General features: G+C 39.7%; 1 protein-coding gene across 5 annotated transcripts in view; it reads left to right on the top strand.

Moving 5' to 3' along the window:
* Positions 1 to 21,104, top strand: part of CHRDL1 (chordin like 1) — a 115,994-nt gene that overhangs the window by 70,944 nt on the left and 23,946 nt on the right. For all 5 annotated transcript variants that reach the window (XM_082447638.1, XM_082447640.1, XM_082447636.1 and 2 more), the window contains one exon: positions 20,161 to 20,228. In XM_082447638.1, the coding sequence (XP_082303764.1) occupies positions 20,161 to 20,228 (68 nt within the window). The remainder of the gene's footprint in view (positions 1 to 20,160; positions 20,229 to 21,104) is intronic.

Here is a 21,104-nt window from a genome sequence, read left to right as displayed (position 1 = left end):
ATTTGAATAAATACTAGCGGGAAGGCCTTTGTCTCTTCTCTGCCTTCCCACCTTCATTCCAGTTTCTCCACCCCGAAATCCTGCTTCTCCTTCAGAGGCCAGTTCGAATGCCACCTCCTCCAGGAAGCTTTTATTGTTTAAATCCTACCATTTAGGAGTAAACTCCCTCGTCTCTCGGACTCTTCAGGGCCTCACCTGTGCTTTTCCAGTAGAGTTTATCACCCGGGCACATTTTGTCTTTTATTATGTGTGCCCATGTCTTATCATCGCTACTAATGTGTAAGCTCCTTAAGGCAGAAACCATTTTGGGCTCATCTTTTTTCCCCCCCACTGCACCGGGCACAGAGTAGGTGTTATTTGAATGAATGCACACTAGGTTGGAAATATTGCCAGAAAATTAGTCATGGTTTGAATTAGATGCTACTCAAATAGGATATTATTTGTGTTTTTTCTTCCTCTGAATTACTGATTGACTGTGGTAGATGGTACTGGCTATACATTGGTTCATGGTCAGTAGGAAATTACCTGTTGTCATTCCCGATCCTCCACATTGTTTTTTCTTCCCTACCTCACTTTAGCACACTCGAATTAATATTTCTTTTACAAAGAAATTACCTTATTCGTAGTACCCGCACATGCATCCTTTTTACTATGCTGTTTGTACCAGCCCTCACAAGTCACTATGGATTTAGTTGCAGCCTAATTTGATTTATGCTTCAATAAGGCCCTGGATCTTTCCATAGCTGTTTCTCACAGTGTGTGTACTGTCCCTCAGTACAGCTGTGACATTTCTGCCAGTAAAGCTGGGTATTTTGTTCCTCGCCTCCTTTCTCATCTTTGCCCCAACTTAATTTGAGTCTGCTCCAAAAGGAAGAGAGTCCATTTTTTAAAATTGAAGTATAGTTGATTTACAATATTGTGTTAGTTTTGGGTGTACAACAAAGTGATTCAGTTATATATTATATATATATATGATTTTCAGATTATTTTCCATTATAGGTTATTATTAAAGATATTGAATATAGTTTCCTGTGCTATATAGTAAATCCTTGTTGCTTATCTATTTTATGTTAGTAGTTTGTATCTGTTAATCTCATACTCCTAATTTATTCCTCCCCACCCTCTTTCCCCTCTGGTAACCATAAGTTTGTTTTCTATGTCTGTGAGTCTCTTTCTATTTTGTATATAGATTCATTTGTATTATTTTTTTAGATTCTGCAGGTAAGTGATATCATATAATATTTGTCTTTCTCTGTCTGACTTACTTCACTTAGTTTGATAATCTCTAGGTCCATCCATGTTGCTGCAAATGGCAATATTTCATTCTTTTTTATGGCTGGGTAATATTCCGTTATATATAAGTAATGGAATTGTATATATGTGTGTGTGTATATATATATGCTGCATATTCTTAAACCAATCCTCTGTTGATGGGCACTTGGGTTGTTTTCATGTCTTGGCTATTGGAGTGCATATATCTTTTCGAATTAGAGTTTTTGTCTTTTCCAGATATATACCAAGGAGTGGGATTGCTAAATCATATGGTAGCTCTAATTTTAGATTTGTAAGGAACCTCCATACTGTTCTCCATAGTGGCTGCACCAATTTACATCCCCATCCACAGTACACGAGGGTTCCCTTTTCTCCACACCCAGGAGAGTTCATTCTTAGCAGAGGTGTACACGTGGTTACTAATATAACCAGCTAATCGCGACAATCCATTTGTTGGGCTAAGGTGATTTTGTTTGGGGAAAAATAATGTGAAATCTAAACTGAAGAGCAATTAATAAAAGAAAGGAAACTGCAAAAAGACATATTGTTGCATCCAATCGGCAATTGCAAAGGAGATAGGCTCTGAAGCCAGAAGGACATAGATTTGACCTGGCAGAACTACTGTCCGCTAGTGATGTGACCTTGGGCAAGACACTTAACCATTCAGGACCTCGGTTCTCTCAGGTGTGAAAATGATAATTATAATATCTACAACCTATGGAAAGGTGGTAAAAATTAACTGAGATGACATAGAAGCTAGGAGAAAGTCCAATACAGAGTTATTGCTTAACAAGTGATCATTATTATATTTTATATAATAATGACTCTATTTATTACCCTGGGGTTAAGTAGAATTGTACCTTCTCTATCTCTGATAGTCTTGCCTTTTTATTTACTTAATCTCCATATACAGAACTATATTTCCAGTCCTTCTCATGGCAACACATCCTGGGACTAACCGTCTTCTCAACGGTTCTCTTGTCACAATTTAAATTTCTTTTCTTTTTGTTATGTCCTCATAAGCAACGGGTAAAAGCTAGTTATTATTGATCGTGTATTGCCCCTTCACATACTTGACAATTCATTAAGTTCTCTCTTTGCCTTCTCTTCTCCAGCCTAAATAAACCATTCTCTTTCATCTTTCCCTCTAAAGACTAAATCCTACACTTTCATACAATTGATGCTTTTTTCTCTGTCTTTAATTTCTCTGTATGTTTCAGTTGCATATAATGTGATTGAATCTCCTTTGAAGTCCTTATTTCTGAAGCACCTAGTTATTTTTTTTTCTGTTGAAATGATGTTTTTAACAAAGGTATACCTTGTATAAGCATATTACTCATACAGCAGGCAACCCAGACACACTTCTCCCCTATGCTGGCTGCCCTAATTGCAGGCAAAATACTGCAGAAGAAATAGCCTTTTTGAGTGCTGAACTTGCAAACCTTCATATAAAGGGCCCCATTGAAGCAGGCTCTCTGCACTGTCACCAAACACTAATGTGTGCCTTTCTTCCTGGGTCAGGCAGCAATCTTAGCCGTGGATTGAATCTCAACCCTAGCCTCAGTTGTTTAGACGTGTCTTTGAGGCTAGGACAGTCAGGAGAGTGTTGGCAGGATGTGTGTCATTGCTGGCATTTCAGCAAACCTCATCTGGACTGGAGGCATAGTGCAAACAGCCGCTGGAACCTTAAGGGAAACTTTATCAGAAGAAGAAAATCTCTTCAGAGACTGTACCACAGCCACATTCTGGGCAGGCAGGCCTCACACCCAAACCCACACCCAGCTTCCCTCCACCGTCGATCATTTCTGCTTCTTGTCTTCTTCCTATCTTGCCAAAGCAAAGGGGAAGGCTGTGTTCTTGGACTCTAGGCAAGGGAGACATATTTCGGGTAAGCTATCAGCTGTATTGAGAGCCAAGCCTGCATTTGGTAAGCAGTGTACATATGTGGCACTTACCCTGTGCCAAGCAGGGGTCTAAGCACTTACGTGTGTAACAGCTCATTTGCTCCTCACAACAAAGTAGGGACTATTATTTTCCTCATTTTACAGGTGAGGAAACTGAGGCAGAGAAGTTAAGTGATTTGCCCAAGGATACGTGGTAATAAGTGGCAGAGCTAGAATTTTAACATTGTTGGCCTGGCTCTGGAGTCCCAGGTTCTTATGCTGTTTGGTGGGAGCCCTCCAGAGGAGTGTGACAAGAGCCCCTCCTCCTGCAGGGGGGTAAAGGGAAAGAGAGGACATGCATGGCACACTGGTATAGGCAGATAATCCCAAGAGAGTAACCACACTGCCCATCTTTCCCCATCAAGGCCTCAACCTACCCATTCCCAACCACAGGGGAACACTCTCTCTTTCTAGGCTCAGAGAGGCCTGAGTGTAAATGTCTACCTTCTTTCATTCAGCAAACATTTGTCGAGCAACCACTGAGTACCTGGCACTGTGCTGGTACTGGAGACACAGTGGTAAACAAAACAGTCCAGGACTGGAACCGGTCCTTGCGGAGTTTAGTGGGGAAGACAGACATTTATCAAATGTCGAGACAGGTAAATATAAAATCGCAACTGTGCCACATGCTGCAAAGGAAAGGTGTTACAAAAGCCAGTAATGGACAGGGGTCGATCTACTCAGAGAGGTGAAGGGAGACTCTAAAGACCATCTCTCCGGCCTCAACTGACACCATATTCCTCTTTGCTCTCTGCATCGCAGGGTGTGGGAGGATTGACTCAAAAGTTGGGGGGATAGGGCTTCCCTGGTGGTGCAGCGGTTGAGAATCTGCCTGCCAATGCAGGCGACACGGGTTCGAGCCCTGGTCTGGGAGGATCCCACATGCCGCGGAGCAACTAGGCCTGTGAGCCACAACTACTGAGCCTGCGCGTCTGGAGCCTGTGCTCCGCAACAAGAGAGGCCGCGACAGTGAGAGGCCCGCGCACCGCGATGAAGAGTGGCCCCCGCTCGCCGCAACTAGAGAAGCCCCTTGCACAGAAACGAAGACCCAACACAGCCATAAATTAATTAATTAATTAAAAAAAAAAGTCTGTTTTTAAAAAAAAAAAAAAAAAAAAAGTTGGGGGGATAACTGGTGGCAGTCCTATCCTCCCAGGATCCTTGACTTCTGGTCCCACCATGAAACCAGCCACCCTATGTTGTAGGAGTATCTATACTGTCCTTCCTGCACTGCACCTGCTGCATATACTCAAGTTCAGACTTCACTTCCTAAGGAACTACTTGATCATGTTGGCCAGTGTCTACCATTTCTTACCATGTTATCCAATCTCAGTTCTGCAGCTTGTTTTTAAAGGCCCTCTGTCAAACAACCGGACCCTTCTTTAACCCACTACCCATCCTCATTTCTCTGACACCAACACACACACCTTCTCCACTAGGCTGACACTTCTCTTTTTTATAATATGCCATGTTCCTCCCCACCTTCAGCCCTGTTATGTGCCTCTCTTTTTTTTTCACATGCAATATTATATGTTTCAAGTGTACAACATAGCGATTCAACATTTATGTACCTTATGAATTGATCACCACAATAAGTTTAGTAACCATCTATCACCATACAAAGTTATTACAATATTATTGACTATATTCCCTATATTGTGTATTATATCTCCGTGACTTATTTATTTTATAACTGGAAGTTTGTACCCCTTCATCCCTTTCGTCCATTTCACCCATACCCCATCCCCCCTCCACTCTGGTGACCACTAGTTTGTTCTCTGTATCTATGGGTCAGCTTCTGTTTTGTTTTGTTTTGTTTGTTTGTTTTGTGTTTTAGATTCCACATAGAAGAGATCATACGGCATTTGTCTTTCTCTGTCTGGCTTGTTTCACTTGGCATAATGCCCTCAAGGTCCATCCGTGTTGTCACAAATGGCAAGATTTCACTCTTTTTTATGGCTGAATAATATTCCATTGTGTGTGTGTGTATCATGTTTTCATTATCTCTTCACCTGTTGATGGACATTTGAGTTGTTTCCATATCTTGGCTATTGTAAATAATGCTGCAATGAACATAAGGGGGCATATATCTTTTCTAATTAGTGTTTTCGTTTTCTTCTGATAAATACCCACAAGTGGAATTGCAGGATTGTATGGTAGTTCTATTTTTAATTTTTGGAGGAACCTCCATATGTTTTCCATAGTGGCTGCACCAATTTACGTTCCCACCAACAATGCACAAGGGTTTCCTTTTCTCCACATCCTCACCGACACATACTGTTTCTTGTCTTCTTGATCATAGTCATTCTGACAGGTGTCAGGTAATATCTCGTTGTGGTTTGATTTGCATTTCCCTGATGATTAGTGATGTTGAGCATCTTTTCCTGTGTCTGTTGGCCTTCTGTATGTCTTCCTTGGAAAAATGCCTGTTCAGGTCCCTTGCTCATTTCTTAATCAGATTATTTTTTTTGATATTGAGATATGTGAGTTCTTTATATATTTTGGATATTAAACCCATATCAGATAGATCATTTGCAAATATCTTCTCCCATTCAGTAGGCTGCCTTTTCTTTTTGTTGATGGTTCCCTTCTCTATGCAAAGCTTTTTAGTTTGGTGTAGTCCCATTTGTTTATTTTTGCTTTTGTTGCCCTTGCCTGATGAGACTGATCCAAAAAATATTGCTAAGACTGATGTCAAAGAGCATACTGCCTATGTTTTCTTCTAAGAGTTTTATGGTATCAGGTCTTACATTTAAGTCTTTAATATATTTTGTGTTTACTTTTGTATATGGTGTAAGGAAGTGGTCCAGTTTCATTCTCATGCATGTAGCTGTCCAGTTTTCCCAACATCATTTATTGAAGAGACTGTCTTTCCCCACTGTATATTCTTGGCTCCTTTGTCATAAACTAATTGCCCATATAAGTGTGGGTTTATTTCTGCACTCTTTATTTTTTCCATTGATCTATGTGTCTGTTTTTGTGCCAGTACCATACTAGTTTGATTACTTATAGCTTTGTAGTATAGTCTCAAGTCTGGGAGTGTGGTGCCTCCAGCTTTGTTCTTCTTTCTCAAGATTGCTTTGGTTATACTGGGTCTTTTGTGGCTCCATACAAGTTTTAGGATTATTTTTTCTAGTTCTGTGAAAAATGCCATAGTTCTAAGAGTTTCTGGGTGGAGCCTTTAAGGTTTTCTATTTATAGTATCATGTCATCTGGAAATAGTGATGGTTTTACTTCTTCCCTTCCAATTTGGATGTTTTTAGTCTCCCTTCCTTGTCTTATTGCTGTGGTTAGGACTTCCATTACTATGTTGAATAAAAGTGGCAAGAGTGGGCATTTTGTATTTTGTTGAGGAGTTTTGTATCTATGCTCTTCAGGGATATTGACCTGTAATTTTCTTTTTTTGTGGTGTCTTTGTCTGGTTTTGGTGTCAGGTTAATGCTAGCCTCATAGAATGAATTTGGGAGTGTTCCTTCCTCTTCAGTTTTTTGGAATAGTTTGAGGAAGATAGGTATTAAGTCTTCTTTACATGTTTGGTAAAATTCATCTGTGAAACTGTCTGGTCCCGGACTTTTGTTTGTTGGGAGTTTTTTGATTACTGATTCAGTTTCACTGCTAGTGATCAGTCTGTTCAGATTTTCCGTTTCTTCCGGATTCAGTCTTGGGAGATTTGTGTCTCTAGGAATTTATCCATTTTTCCTAGGTTGTCCAATTTGTTGGCATATAATTGTTCATAGTAATCTCTTACGATCTTTTGTATTTCTGTGGTGTCAATTGTAACTTCGCCTCTTTCTTTCTTATTTTATTTATTTGGGCCCTCTCTTTTTTTTCCTTGATGAGTCTGGCTGAAGATTTATTAATTTTATTTATCTTTTCAAGGAACCAGCTCTTAGTTTCATTGATCTTTTCTATTATTTTTTAAGTCTCTATTTCATTTATTTCCACTCTGATCTTTATTCGTTCCTTCTACTAATTTTGGGCTTTGTTCCTCTTTTTCTCGTTCCTTTAGGTGTAAGGTTAGATTGTTTATTTGACATTTTTCTTGTTTCTTGAGGTAGGCCTGTATCACTATAAAGTTCCCTTTAGAACTTCTTTTGAAGTGTCCCATAGATTTTGGAAAGTTGTGTTGTCAATTTCATTTGTCTCAAGGTATTTTAAAATTTCCTCTTTGATTTTCTTTGTTTAGTAGCATGTTGTCTAGCCTTGACATGTTCGTGTTTTTTTCCACTTTTCTTTGTTTAATTGATTTCTAGTTTCATACCGCTTAGTCAGAAAAGACGCTTGGTATGATTTCAGTCTTCTTAAATTTATTGAGACTTGTTTTGTGACCTAGCATGTGGTCACTCTTGGAGAATGTTCCATGTGCATTTGAAAATAACGTGTATTCTGCTGGTGTGGGATAAAATGTTCTGTATATATCTATTAGGTGCATCTGGACTAAAGTGTTATTTAAGACTAGTGTTTCATTATTGATTTTCTGTCTGGATGATCTATCCATTGATGTAAGTTGGGTGTTAAAGTCCTCTACTATTATTGTATTACTGTCAATTTCTCCCTTTTTTGTCTGTTAATATTTGTTTTACATGTTCAGATGTTCCTATGTTGGGAGCATAAATATTGGTGGGTGTTATATCCTCTTGTTGGATTGACCCCTTTATCAATACGTAATGCCTTTTCTGTCTTTTCTTACAGTCTTTGTTTTAAAGGCTGTTTTATCTTATATGAGTATTGCTGCCCCAGCTTTCTTTTTGTTTCCATTTGGATGGAATATCTTTTTTCTATTCTTTCACTTTCAGCCTATGTGTTTTTAGGTTTGAAGTGAGTCTCTTATAGGAAGCATATAGATGAGTTCTATCTTCTCATCCATTCAGCCACCCTATGTATTTTGATTGGAGCATTTAAACCATTTACATTTAAAGGAATTATCGATAGGTACGTACTTAATTGCCATTTTGTTAATTGTTTTTTTGGTTGTTTTTGTAGTTCTCTCTGTTCCTTTCTTCTTTTAATCTCTTCCCTTGTGCTATGATGATTTTCTTTAGTGTGGTGTTTGGGTTCCTTTTTCTTTATTTTTTGTGTATCTATTGTAGGTTTTTGGTTTGTCATTACTATGAGGTTTATATATTGATCTAGATATATAGCAGATTGTTTTAAGCTGATAGTCACTTAAGTTTCAATGCATTCTAAAAGCAATACATTTTTACTGTCCCCCCCCCATGTTTTATGTTCTTGATGTCATATTTTACATATTTTTACTTTGTGTATCCATTAACTACTTATTTTAGTTACAGTTGATTTTATAACTTTTGTCTTTTAACCTTCATACTAGCTTTCTAAGTGGCTGGTCCACTGTCTTTACTATATATTTGCTTTTACCAGTGAGATTTTTTTTCTTTTATGTATTTTCTTATTTCTAGTTGTGGCCTTTTCTTTTCCACTTAAAGAAGACTCTTTAACATTTCTTGTAAGTCCAGTTTAGTGATGATGAACTCTTAGTTTTTGCTTGTCTGGGAAATGCTTTATCTCTCAATTCTGAATGATAACCTTGCCAGGAAGGGTATTCTTGGTGGTGAAGTTTTTCCTTTCAACACTTTAAATATATCTTGCCACCCACTTCTGGGTTGCAAATTTTGCTAAAACTTCAGCTGATAACTTTCCCTTGTATGTGACTAGTTGTTTTTCTTTTGCTACCTTTAAAATTTTCTCTTTAACTTTTTCCGTTTTAATTATGATATGTCTTGGTGTAGATCTCTTTGGATTCATCTTTTTTGGGATTCTCTGTGATTCCTGGACTGGGATATCTGTTTCCTTCCCCAGGTTAGGGAAGTTTTCAGCCATTATGTCTTCAAATAAGTTTTCTGCCCCTTTCTCACTCTCTTCTCCTTCTGGGACCCCTCTAATGTGAATTTTAGTACACTTAAACCTGTAACAAATGCCCCTTAAACTATCCTCATTTTTAAAAATTGTTTTTTCTTTTTCTGTTCTGCTAGGTTGATTACACTGCTCTTTCTTCCAGGTCTCTGATCCTTCTGTATCATCTAATTTACCCTTGATTTTCTCTAGCGTATTTTTCATTTCAGTTGTTGTATTTTTGAGCTCTGATTTTTTTTTTATATTTTATAATTCTTTGTTGAAGTTCTCACTGTTTTCTTCCATTCTTTTCCCAAGTTCAGTGCACATCTTTATGATTATTACCTTGAACTCTTTATCAGGTAGATTGTTTATCTCTATTTTATTTAAATCTTTTTCTGAGTTTTTGTCTTGTTCTTTTGTTTGAAACATATTCCTTTGTCTCCTCATTTTGCCTAATTATCTGTGTTTATTTCTATGTGTTAGGTAGGGACTTCATGTCTCCTGATCTTGGAGAAATGGCCTTATGTAAAAGATGTCTTATGGGACCTAACAGCATGGTTCTCTCTGGTCACCAGAGCCAGATGATCCAGGGGTGTCCCCTGTATGGGCTACATGCAGTTGTGGCAAGGCTAACTGCTACTGGTGTGCTGGTAGGCATGGTTGGCCCCTGGCCTGGCTGGCTGTGCAATCTGGTGGTGTTTAATGCTGCAGGTACACTGGTGGGTAGGGCAGGCCTCAGGCATGGCTGGTTGTGCAACCTGGCGGCTCACGACTGCTATGGGTGCACTGGTGGGTTGGGTGGTCCCCAGCGCTAAGAGGCTAAAGGGAGGATTCCAAAATGGTATCTGCCAGTGCCAGTATCAGCACAGTAGAATGAGCTTACAGTAAGGGCTGCCACCAGCATCTGTGTCTCCAGGGGAGTCCCAGTTGCCTCCTGCCTCTCTGGGAGGCTCTCCAAGATCAGCAAGTTGGTCTGACCCAGGTGCCTTTCAAATTGCTGCCTCTGTGCTGGTACTTGGAGTGAATGAATTTTTGCACACACCCTTTAAGAGCGGAGTCTGAGTTTCCTTCAGCCCTCCAGCTCTCCTAAATGTAAGCCCCACTGGTTTTCAAAACCAGATGTTTTGAGTGCTTGTCTTCCTGGTGTGGGAACCCTGGGCTGGGGAGTCCAATGTGGAGCCCTCACTCCTTGGGTAGGACATTTGTGTTTATATCCCTCCCACTTATGGGTCACCTTGCCAGGAGCGTGGGTCCCAACTAGACAGCATCTCCACCCCCTTACCTGTCTCGTTGTGGTTCCTTCTTTATATCTTTAGTTGTGGAAAACCTTTTCTACTAGTCTTCAGGTCACTCTCAGAGATGGTTGCTCTGTAAGTAGCTGTAATTTTGGTATGCCCATGGGAGGTGAGTTCAGGATCTTCTTATGCTGCCATCTTGATCCTACCTCCTGTTCTGTGCCTCTCTTGACTCTTACTCCCCACAAGCTTGGAATAGTTTCCCACCTCTCATTTACCAATTAGGATCCTACCCTTCTTTCAAGACCCCAGCTGACATTGCACCTCTTCTAAATAGCCTTACCTGATCACTCTAGTCCTCACTGGTCTCCTTGTTTGACCACTTTCAGGGCTTGGTCTGATTGTAGAATACAGCATTTAAAAATATTTCTTGTATTGTTCACTGTTTTATGGATCTTGGCTCCTCAACTGGGAAGCTCTATAAGGAAAGGACCATCTTCTTCCTCTGTTTCCCCTAGCATAGTATTAAGTATATAGCTTGTGATGGATTTGTTAAAAGGAAAGAGAGCCACAGTTATGAAAAGCTTTTGACAAGCACTCCAAGTGCAGTCCTGGCTAGGGAGGCAGGAGAAATAACTGACCTCACCATTTACTCATCCCAAGCCCATTTATCCAAAACATCTCCAGTGAGCCCAGCATGAAAATTGAATCTCTTTTTATGAAATTGAGATATTTTTGCTAACTCCTTCAAGGTGACTGAAACTGGAAGCAACTGTTTAAAAGCAATTTGTCAGTGTTCAAGACAACTGCCATTTTACGTAAGACTCTTGATTTCTCTTTCCAAAAAGCAGCAAAATTACACCTCAGACGCCATCTTGGCTGGAACCCAGAGATCTCGAGGGAAGTGGTATGTGAGATATTTTTTTAACATCACAAAAATCTACCAAATTTTTCAAAGTTTTCAAAATCACAAGAAACTAGAGAAAATAACACTCCAAATATAGATCCTCACATATCAGTCTAGAGCTCTTTTTGGTTTTGCCCACATTTTCTACAGAAACACTACCATCTCCTGGTCATAATGATAGGAAGGAAACATTGCTAATGAGAAACACTACTTTGTATGTGTCACCTAAACTTCAAAATGTATTGAAACACTCCAGTCTTTTCATAGCTATAGAAGAGTCTGACTACCACTAGTAATTCCTTTTCAAAAGTGAATCATTCGTGTTCATCTTAGGGACCATCTTAGGGATTTTCTATCCTTGTCTACCTCTCCTCTTCTTCTAAACCCCAACTGGAAGCTTTCTCCTTCTATGGAAACTTTCAGGTGGTTTTTGTTCTCTTTCCGTCCTTTGCACTCAGAATTCACCTCCACATGCTTGCTGACTATCACAGGACTCCCACCCCTCTGAGGTCATCATGTTCCTCCTTGGCATGTCTTTTATGTCTAGAATGTTTCTTCTTGGACAGAAAACCCCTCAGACGGTGGATGGGACAGCATTGACTTTCATACTGAGTTTAACAAATTAAGAGTGATGATTCCTAACTGGCCATCTGGGATATCCTGTCAAGGTCAATAATGCCCCATCCTGTTGCTGGGTTGGAGGGTTTTTCATGTGTATATGAGTCTGGCTCTACAATAAAAATAAGAAATTCCCAGTGAAGCATTTCAGAGCAATTATTTCTTCACGGGTGGTTAAAGCCACTCTTCTTTCAGCCTTGTCCTTCTAACTACTTCAAGGGATGCCATGACTGCCCAGAAACACACCGCTGGGTATGCCCATTACTCTTATTAGAATAGTTTTCATGAAATTAGACTTCAACATTTGTGGAAATTAATCTGATTTCTTGACTGACAGTATAAACAGAGGAAAAAGAAACATGAGAAAGAAGAGTGATGTCAGGCAGAGGAATCATATTTGAATATTATCTACATTATAACTGTAAGAACTTACAAAGTCCAGGTCTCCATGGCGCAGGCAAAGTGGAAAATTGATATAACTATCCAGTTGGTTTAAGCAAATTGCTGGAATAGCTACATCCACTTTTCCCTTAGCTTTGGCTATTAAAACCAGACCCACGTCTCCTGCTCCCACCAAGTAGTCCAGTCCTCTTTGGATGGGGCCAGGAAGCCAAAGTGGAAAGAAGAAGGACCTTAAACTGACTGCTTTTCATTTCCAGGTTGACAAGACAGTAAACACTGGTGGATCACTGAGTTTCCCTTTTCCATCCTGCTTGCTATTTTCCATTTATGAATGTGGTAGCACAGGACTGTACTTTATTTGGGTACTTGGATTTTTACCACTCCACTTTATGAGTATGTAAATTGCACTGCCTCCCAAAGAAGCAGATATCTGTCCTCTCAAGCATTACTTTAAGCCAAGAGAGGAAAAGAGGTTTAATTAAAACGCAAACTCCTTTTCTAAATAAAGATGAAAAGGAGGAGAGGACTAGCATAATGATGAGAAATCTAATCATTAGTTTAGAAGGAATGAGCTGAAGGAATCTCTGTAGCCATTTTAATTTTTTTGCTATCTCCAGGACCCTGACTTTAGAAATGATATTGTTCCTTTTCTAGGTGTGGGCATAAATTTTCTCTTTCTGCTAGGCTTCACTTGTTTGTTTAACACAGACGCTTTCTTTTGTTAAATGCATAGTACCCTTGTGAGGGTCCCTTAAGTTGGGTTTTCCCCTATGTAAGCTACTCTTGAGAAGAAGGAAGAAGTGGGGGGAAAGGATGGGAAGAAGAGGGAGGGGGAATAATAGCTAACAAACACTGACATGACGGTGTACCAGGCGCTGTTCTAAGCTCTTTGCATATACTAATTCATTTTATCTTCACAACCCTATGGGATAGGTATTACTGTCTCCATTTTATCAACTGAGGCACAGAGAGGTTCATTCACTTGCCCAAAGTCACACAGGTGAGAAGGGGCAGAGCCAGGATTTGGACCCACGCAGTCTGGCTCCAGGCTGTTTTCTTCGCCGTTATTACTATGATGCGTCTCGGCTTGGGGATGTGAAGCAACCTCCGGCACTCTTAACTCTGAGGCTACTGGGAGGAGCAGACTTTGTGATGACTGTGCTCCCAGGGGCCAGACATGCTAACACTTCCAGCAGATGCATTGGGACCACTCCGGCACGCAAAGAGCCCATTTCTAACCATGAACTTGGATCTGTTTAACCACATCTCCACTGAAAGAGCAGAATGTGGGTCGTGGGCACTGTCTAAGTTTCTTTATTCCCTCTCCCATGATGCCTTCCTGCAAACATATGCACTCTCACAGTGCACTTTTAAAAAAACACACATTTCTGATTTTTCTAGATACTTTAGTACTCTTCTTTGGATTTGGCTTGCCACTGTGGCCAGGAGTCCCCCCACCTCCCTTGTCTGTGTCTTAGTATTTCTCAAGCAGGTATTTTGTTTAAAATGCTAAGAGCTTGTATTGACAGCCCAGGCAATAAAGTGCTTTATTCGACAACGAGGTATTTTCTAAAAAAAATGACTGTCCACTTCGTGAGACACTGGAGGGCTTCTTCAATACTATATATCATTATTGGGAGCTCACATGTCTACCAATGGCGAATCCTTATACCAGTGTTCTTTAAAGCTTCCCTCAAACTTCAGCATGCTTGCTCCCTCTCCACAGAATTTGTAGAAGTAGATGTTTGATGGAAGCCTCCCCAGAGTCATCTGCTTCCATTCCCTCTTTCATCTCCAGCTTGGGTATTGAGTACTGGCTGTAAAGTGGCCCACCAGGGAACCTGGCACGTCGTAGGTGGAGATTTCACCATCAGTTTCTTCCTCTCTGCCCTCTCCCACTTTTCCTCAAAAACCCTTAACCATTTGCCTTGATTCTGCTGATTTCAACTTGTTCCTCTGAAAATACAGAGATCAGTTTCCCTTGTCACGGAGATCACTTCCCCCTGTCTCGGGGATTCATTTAAAATTTCTCTCTGCCTTATGATTAGAGTAACCATATAATTTATCCTCCAAACCGAGACACTTTTGAAAGTGAGAGAGGCAATCTTAATAATTATGCCTGCCAGAGAAACAGGCATAAAACTGGGCTGTCCCAGATAAATCGGGACCTATGGGCACCCTATTTATGATGTTGTCTGTGGTTCAGAAGTGGCCACATGCTGGCGTAGTTTTGCTGTCTGAGGTTTATCTTCATGGTATCTCATAATCTCATTGTACACTTAGTCCTTTTGAGAGAACAGGGTTTACTTCTGTGACCTGCTCCGGCCAACCGGAGATTAATGGGAGCAATGGGAGTTATAAACAGTCTGAATTTTAGCCGAGCTCTTGACCATTTTTCAAATACTTGTTCTCCATTTCTCCCATTACCAGAAAGCCAAGCCATTCCATCTCCATAGGGTACCACTCAGAGTATAATTGAGGTTTGAATAAACAACACATGTGGCTTTTAAGGTTAAATGAATATTGTTTGACATACAGTACACTAGAGTTGTTTTTCATTTTGGTTTTAAAAATTGGTTAAAATTACATCTTGTTGCTTCTCGGAATTAACTAGAATCCATCTGTCTCCATTAGAATCATTGTTTTTCTTTTTTTTTTTTTTTAATGACTTGGCTGAAAAAAGAGGCTTCCTCTCACTCAAGATAATTTGTCCAGTGAATCGGGAAAAAAAAGCACAGAAACAGGTTTTTTTTTAGGGCTTTGGTGCCTACTTTTTTCTTTTATGTATTTTATGTATGTATATCTAAGTTATAATATCTAAGGTATAAGGTATAAGATTGTAAATGGACAGACCTATTTTCAGCTCTCCAGATAGACCCTGCCCCAGTCTAAAGAACCACTAATGTGAACATCTAAGAAGATAATTCAAGTTTAACTATGGTTCATGTATAAAATAACTAAAATGTTGAAACCTTTAGCAGCTACTTATAGAACGTGCAAGCTTAGAGAATGCCATTTTGAAGACTTTGAAAGCTCAAAGGCAATGAAAATACTAGTAGTTCCTACTTGAGAATACACACACACACACACACACACACACACACACACACGAAGTAATGGCTCCAGTAGTTTTTGATGAAGTGAAATAGTTCAAATTTAGGTACACATAACTGTCTGCAAATGCTTAGGTGGTTATGACACATTCATCTGAACTTGTATTACAGGGTATTTAATAGTCTGTGTGGTAACTGACTTGCCTCGTTGCTTTGCTATCTTGCCTCTCTGCTTATTTAACAGGGACTGTATGCTTCTATATTGCTTTAAGATTCTGTCTGGACTATTAAGTATTTAAAGATACTCTTTAAAAGCCCTTTTAAGACTCTAGGGTCTAAATGCAATAAATTGAACTTCTTAGAAGGTCATGCTGAATAAACATTTCATGTCAATACCAATCATTAAATCTACATTTAAAAAGGGCATTTGATGAGGAGAGCTATTCTCTCATTTTTCTTTTGTTATTTGTTCTCTTTCGGCTACTTCGATTAGGCTTGAAATCACACACTATAGCATTTACATTTTGTTTTGCCATTTTGCTGGCAAATCTTTTCTGGTTTCAAATCTTCTCTCTGGTCCCATATTTTCATTTGGCTCAGGACATAGCTTAGACCCACCACTGCCAGCTAAAACGGCACAAGTAAATCCAAGTCCATACCCACTCAATCACTGTCGAGGGCAGTGCCATTCCCCAGCTCTCCAGATTGCAACCCTAGAGTCATTTTATACTTTCTCCTTTGCCTTCCTCCTCCTTTACCAAATCTTCCATCAGGGTCTTATCATTTTCTTGTTATCTGCAGTAGTGTGATTCACCCCTTCTTCTCCACCTAGATTCTCATGGCCCGTCACATGTTACTACAATAGCTTCCTGGTTGGCCTCCCAGATTCCAATTGCTCCCCAACCAGTCAGCACTCCCTTGCCTGGATAAGCTTCCACAAATATCATTTATACCATAGGCACCTCTACCTAAAAATTGGTAACGGGATCAAATATGAAGTCTTCAGCCTCTTTTCGAAGTCCATACAGGAATTATTTACCACCCTGTTATCTCAGCAACCCGTCCCCCTCCCTTGCTCCCTCCCACCCTCCTTCCTTTCCTTTCTATCTCTCCACCAGCCCCCTTTCTCTTGTTTCACTTCTGAAGTTTCCACTCAAGCCACACCTTGCTTGCTGCGTCCACTATGTGACTTGCTATTTCCAAAGCTCTGGTCCTTTGCAAATGCCGTTCCCTCCAGTTGGCGATAACTTCTGCCCATATGACTGTTTATACCCTGCAGTATCTACTTCTAAAAACATGACTTAACAATTCTTTGGGGATGCTTTCCACGATTACATCTGACTGCTCACTCCACACATTCAATATCTCCTAAGCACGTATATTCCATTTGTGTTTCCAGTTGCTACTCTGTGTGTGTGTTTTTTAGGCTCTTTTCTATATTGATTTCCTGTCACCCCCAAACAAGTTGTAAATGTCTTGAGGGCAAGGGTCCAGCCGTGATTTCTCTTCTCCTTCTGCCTTAGTATCAGGTTTTCCACCCAAGAAGTGTTCAATGTATGTTAACTGACTTTTGGGCATTATTATTTTCTTTTAAAAAAATTTTATTGAACTATAGTTGATTTACAATGTTGTGTTAATTTCTGCTGTGTAGCAAAGCAATTCAGTTATAGATATATATATTATTTTTCATACTCCTTTCCATTATGGTTTATCACAGGATATTGAATATGGTTCCCTGTGCTATACAGTAGGACCTTGTTGTTTATCCATCCTGTGTATACTGTTTTGCATCTGCTAATCCCAAACTCCCAATCTTTCCCTCCCCCACCTCATCTCCCTCTTGGCAACCACAAGTCTGTCCTCTACGTCTGTTTCTGTTTCGTGTTGTATTTTAGGTTCCACATATAAGTGATATCATATGGTATTTGTCTAGACTTCTCTTTCTGACTTACTTCACTTAGTATGATAATCTCTAGGTCCATCCATGTTGCTGCAAATTTCCTTCTTTTTTATGGCTGAGTAATATTCCATTGTATATATGTACCACATCTTCTTTATCCATTCGTCTGTTGATGGACATTTAGGCTGTTTCCATGTCTTGGCTATTGTAAATAGTCCTGCTGTGAACATTGGGGTGCATGTGTCTTTTCGAATTATAGTTTTGTCTGGGTATATGCTCAGGAGTAGGATTACTGAGCCGTACGGTAATTCTATTTTTAGTTTCTTAAGGAACCTCCATACTGTTCTCCATAGTGGCTACACCAATTTACATTCCCCATCAACAGTGTAAGAGGGTTCCCTTTTCTCCACACCCTCTCCAACATTTAGTATTTGTGGACTTTTTAATGATGGCCATTATGACTTGGGCATTATTTTTTGACATAAACAAAGGTGAAAGCATCTTCACTCTTACAAAGTTAGTCAGGGTTTCCAGATAGTCTGAGTGTAATCTTTGTCTACCATCTTTACTCAGACATGGAATAACCAGGAAGAGGCAAATATGCTACTGGCTAAGTACTTAATTCTGTATTTTTTACTGAAGTTCACCTCAGTACATATACTGAGCACCTGATGTGTACCCAGATCACTGACCCCCCACCCCAGAGTTTCTGACTTACTAGATATGGGGTGGGGTCCAGAATTTTGCATTTCTAACAAGTTCCCAATTAATGCTGATGTTGCTGGTCCGGAGACCACACTTTGAGAACCAGTGATGCAGGTGACACAGAGGGAGGTCTAAGACATGGTCTCTGGTTTCAAGGGATTTACAGTCTCTTTAGGGAGACAAGGCAGGCTCAAGAAACATTTAACAGAAGAAAATATTGTAAACTGGTTTAGTATTCATTCATTCAAGAAGTTTTGAATAAGTACTAAGTATGCGCCCAGCACTGTTCTAGGTGCTGCAGGTTACATCAGTGAACATGATATAGACAAAAATCCTCGTTCTCATAGGAGAATTCTAGTGGGAGAAAGCAGACAACAAATAAAATATATAAACTGTAAGATACTGTTGAGTCCTAAGATCAAAAAGCAAAGAGGGGGGATAAGAAGTATCAGAGGGGATTTGAAATTTTAGATAGGTGATAAGAGAAGGCCTCCCAATTCTATCATTTGATGAGTATTTATTGAGTGACTATTATGTGTCAGGCACCGTTATAGATCATGGTGATACAGCCGTTAATAACACAAATAATAAACCCTGCTCTTATAGAATAGACATACTTATTTGGGAGCCAGGAAATCTGAGATTTGGGCTGTAAGCTCTCATCAACTCGCTATGTGAGTAAATGGCTCCTTGCTCTCTCTGAGCCTTGGTTTCTCCACCTGTTACATGGAACAGTTGGACAAAATTATGCCTGGAGTCCTGTACATCTCTAAGGCTACAGAATGCTAAGTCCTTTAGGCAATCAGAAGTATGTGAGAGAACTTGAGGAAGACTTTGTAGAGGAGGAAAACCTTCATGGTTTTTATAGTCATACAGGAGCTACGGAGTGTGGGAGCTGGGAAAGTAATTTCAGAAGAAAAATAACATGAGCAAAAACATGGAAGCAAGAATGGGGGCCACAGTTTCAATGAAGAGTAAAGAGGTCAAAGGGTTCCCATTGTAGAGTAGCTAAGATAGTTGGGTCGGAGGTAGGTGCTCAGTAAAGATGAGGTGGGGGCTGATAATAGAGAGTCTTAGATGGGGACCCACTGAGGGTTTTTTTGATCAGGAAATGATACGATTATATAATCAAAGTGGTGTTTTAGGAAGATGAATGTAGCAATCATAGTTAAATCTTCAAAATTCATAATTTTTTCCATAAGATGATCTTTGAATCATGGAGGTTAAAGCCATGCTATGTTTTATGTCGCTACCCGATGATAATATTGGTATCAAATTAATCTTGAGGTCTTTTTCCAGCCCTAAACCAGTAAGTACTTGAACCAGTAACGCGTTACTAGTTAGAGTTAGGTTTTGAAAGCTTGGGAGATGAATTAGAATAGAGAATTCTTAATGTTTATACATTTTTGTATTCCGTGTTATCCCATGAAATATATGGTTGAATAGATATTGGGTTATCCTCAACCAGGTACACACACACATAAATAGTACTCATTTAGAGTGGTGCAAATATCTCTAAGACCGAGCTCTTCCCATCTGCTTGTTTGGTCATAGATAATACAAGGCAGTATTTTTGGAGATTATCTTCTTATTTTTTATCTTTAATCAGCTGAGGAATAGCCATATCTGTTGTGAGTTTGCTTTTCTCAAGGCTGAAAGTAAAATCTTCCCCCTAAAAGCAGTTAGTCTGGAAGACAGCAATGATTGGGATTCACTGTTCAAAAAGTGGGTTGTGGAGACCCAGAGAAAGGTGTCTCAGGCAAAAATAGAAGATATGGGTTACGTAAACACTCTAACCACAGCAAGTTTTACCTTAACTTTCAGATCAAGTCATAACTTCTCAGAGGCATAATGGTGAATTTAACAAACCATGACAGACCAAATCCTCAAAACTCTCACTTTTGAAGGGTAGTTTAAACACAAGTTGAATATGACCTGTAAAAGACTTAACTATCTTCAGAATAAAATAAGCAAATGTGACAATGATGGCTATATTACAGTGGAAAGTGATTATTTTCCCTTTTATTTTCCAAATTCTGTGTAATATTGCTGGATGGTCTGTTTTAGAAAGTGGCAACTTTTTTCAGAGTTGTCTTGAAAAATGAGGCACACCCAGGGAGAAATCTTTCAACATTGCTGTTTGAAGGACAGCCAGAACAGCTAAAATGTGTAAAGAAACTTGGGATCATAGAACCCAAAATGTTACTGGGTCACAGGTTGATATTTTCCCCTTCTATGTATGTATAATTCTTTATTTCTTTTTAATAAACAGGGGATGGAGAATTGTCGTGGGAACATTCTGATGGTGATATCTTCAGGCAACCTGCCAACAGAGAAGCAGTAAGTGTGAATAGCTCAAATAATTCAATCTTTCACAGCATCAGGCCAGACTTCCCTCCCTCCATGGGTACTGTCCCAGCAACGCCATAAAAGGGCCCATCTCTAACGCCATTTTTCTTCCCTTTCCTCAGAAGTGTGAATGCCATCATCAGCAACCTGGAACCATTTAAGTGCATTGTATAATTGGTAACTGGGGCCAGGACATGAATATGAAGAAATCATAGCCTAGCCCTTAGGCACCCTTCATCTAGATTAGAAGTTGGTACCCTTTCGGGATGACTTGCCAAATCTTTGTCTTCTGTAAGGAAGGCAAGTCACCACCCCCAGCCTCAACAGTGAGGACCTTCTGTGGGATCGTTAGGTAGGTCAGCCCATCCTTTGGGCACAGGTACCTTGGACATGTCCATAGAAACCTCCCCTAAGCCTTAGGCTCTCAGTCATACAGCTGGAAGAAAGGAAAGGTAGCAGCCAGATTCCCTTTCTCAACCTGCAACATCTTCTCATTTCTATTCTTGGTGCTAATCTCAGAATAAGCCTTACGAGTGGGCATCTCTCTATGTATAGTAGTAGCGTCTCTTATTCCTTTTTATTTTGAAGTAATTAACAAAAGAGAATCCCTCCAAGAAATATATGTCTAAGTAGAGCAACACTTCAAGCCTCTAAAAATCAGAAAAGAAGATGTTCCGGTTCAAAGGATCTATCATATTAAAGGACTTTATATGAGTCCATATGGGATTATATGAAATCATGAGTGTGAAACTTTTGAAAAAGGTAAAACACTATAGAATTTAAAGAATCTTTCATCCAATAAAAAAAGTGTACAAAAAGTACAAAATGTACCAAGGCATTCGTTGCAAATAAATGGGTATTTATCAT

Source organism: Balaenoptera physalus, assembly GCF_965194825.1.
Source record: "Balaenoptera physalus genome assembly, chromosome: X".
Lineage (NCBI taxonomy): Eukaryota > Metazoa > Chordata > Mammalia > Artiodactyla > Balaenopteridae > Balaenoptera > Balaenoptera physalus.
Note: the sequence above shows the minus strand (reverse complement) of the source record. Positions and strands in the feature narration are given on the sequence as shown.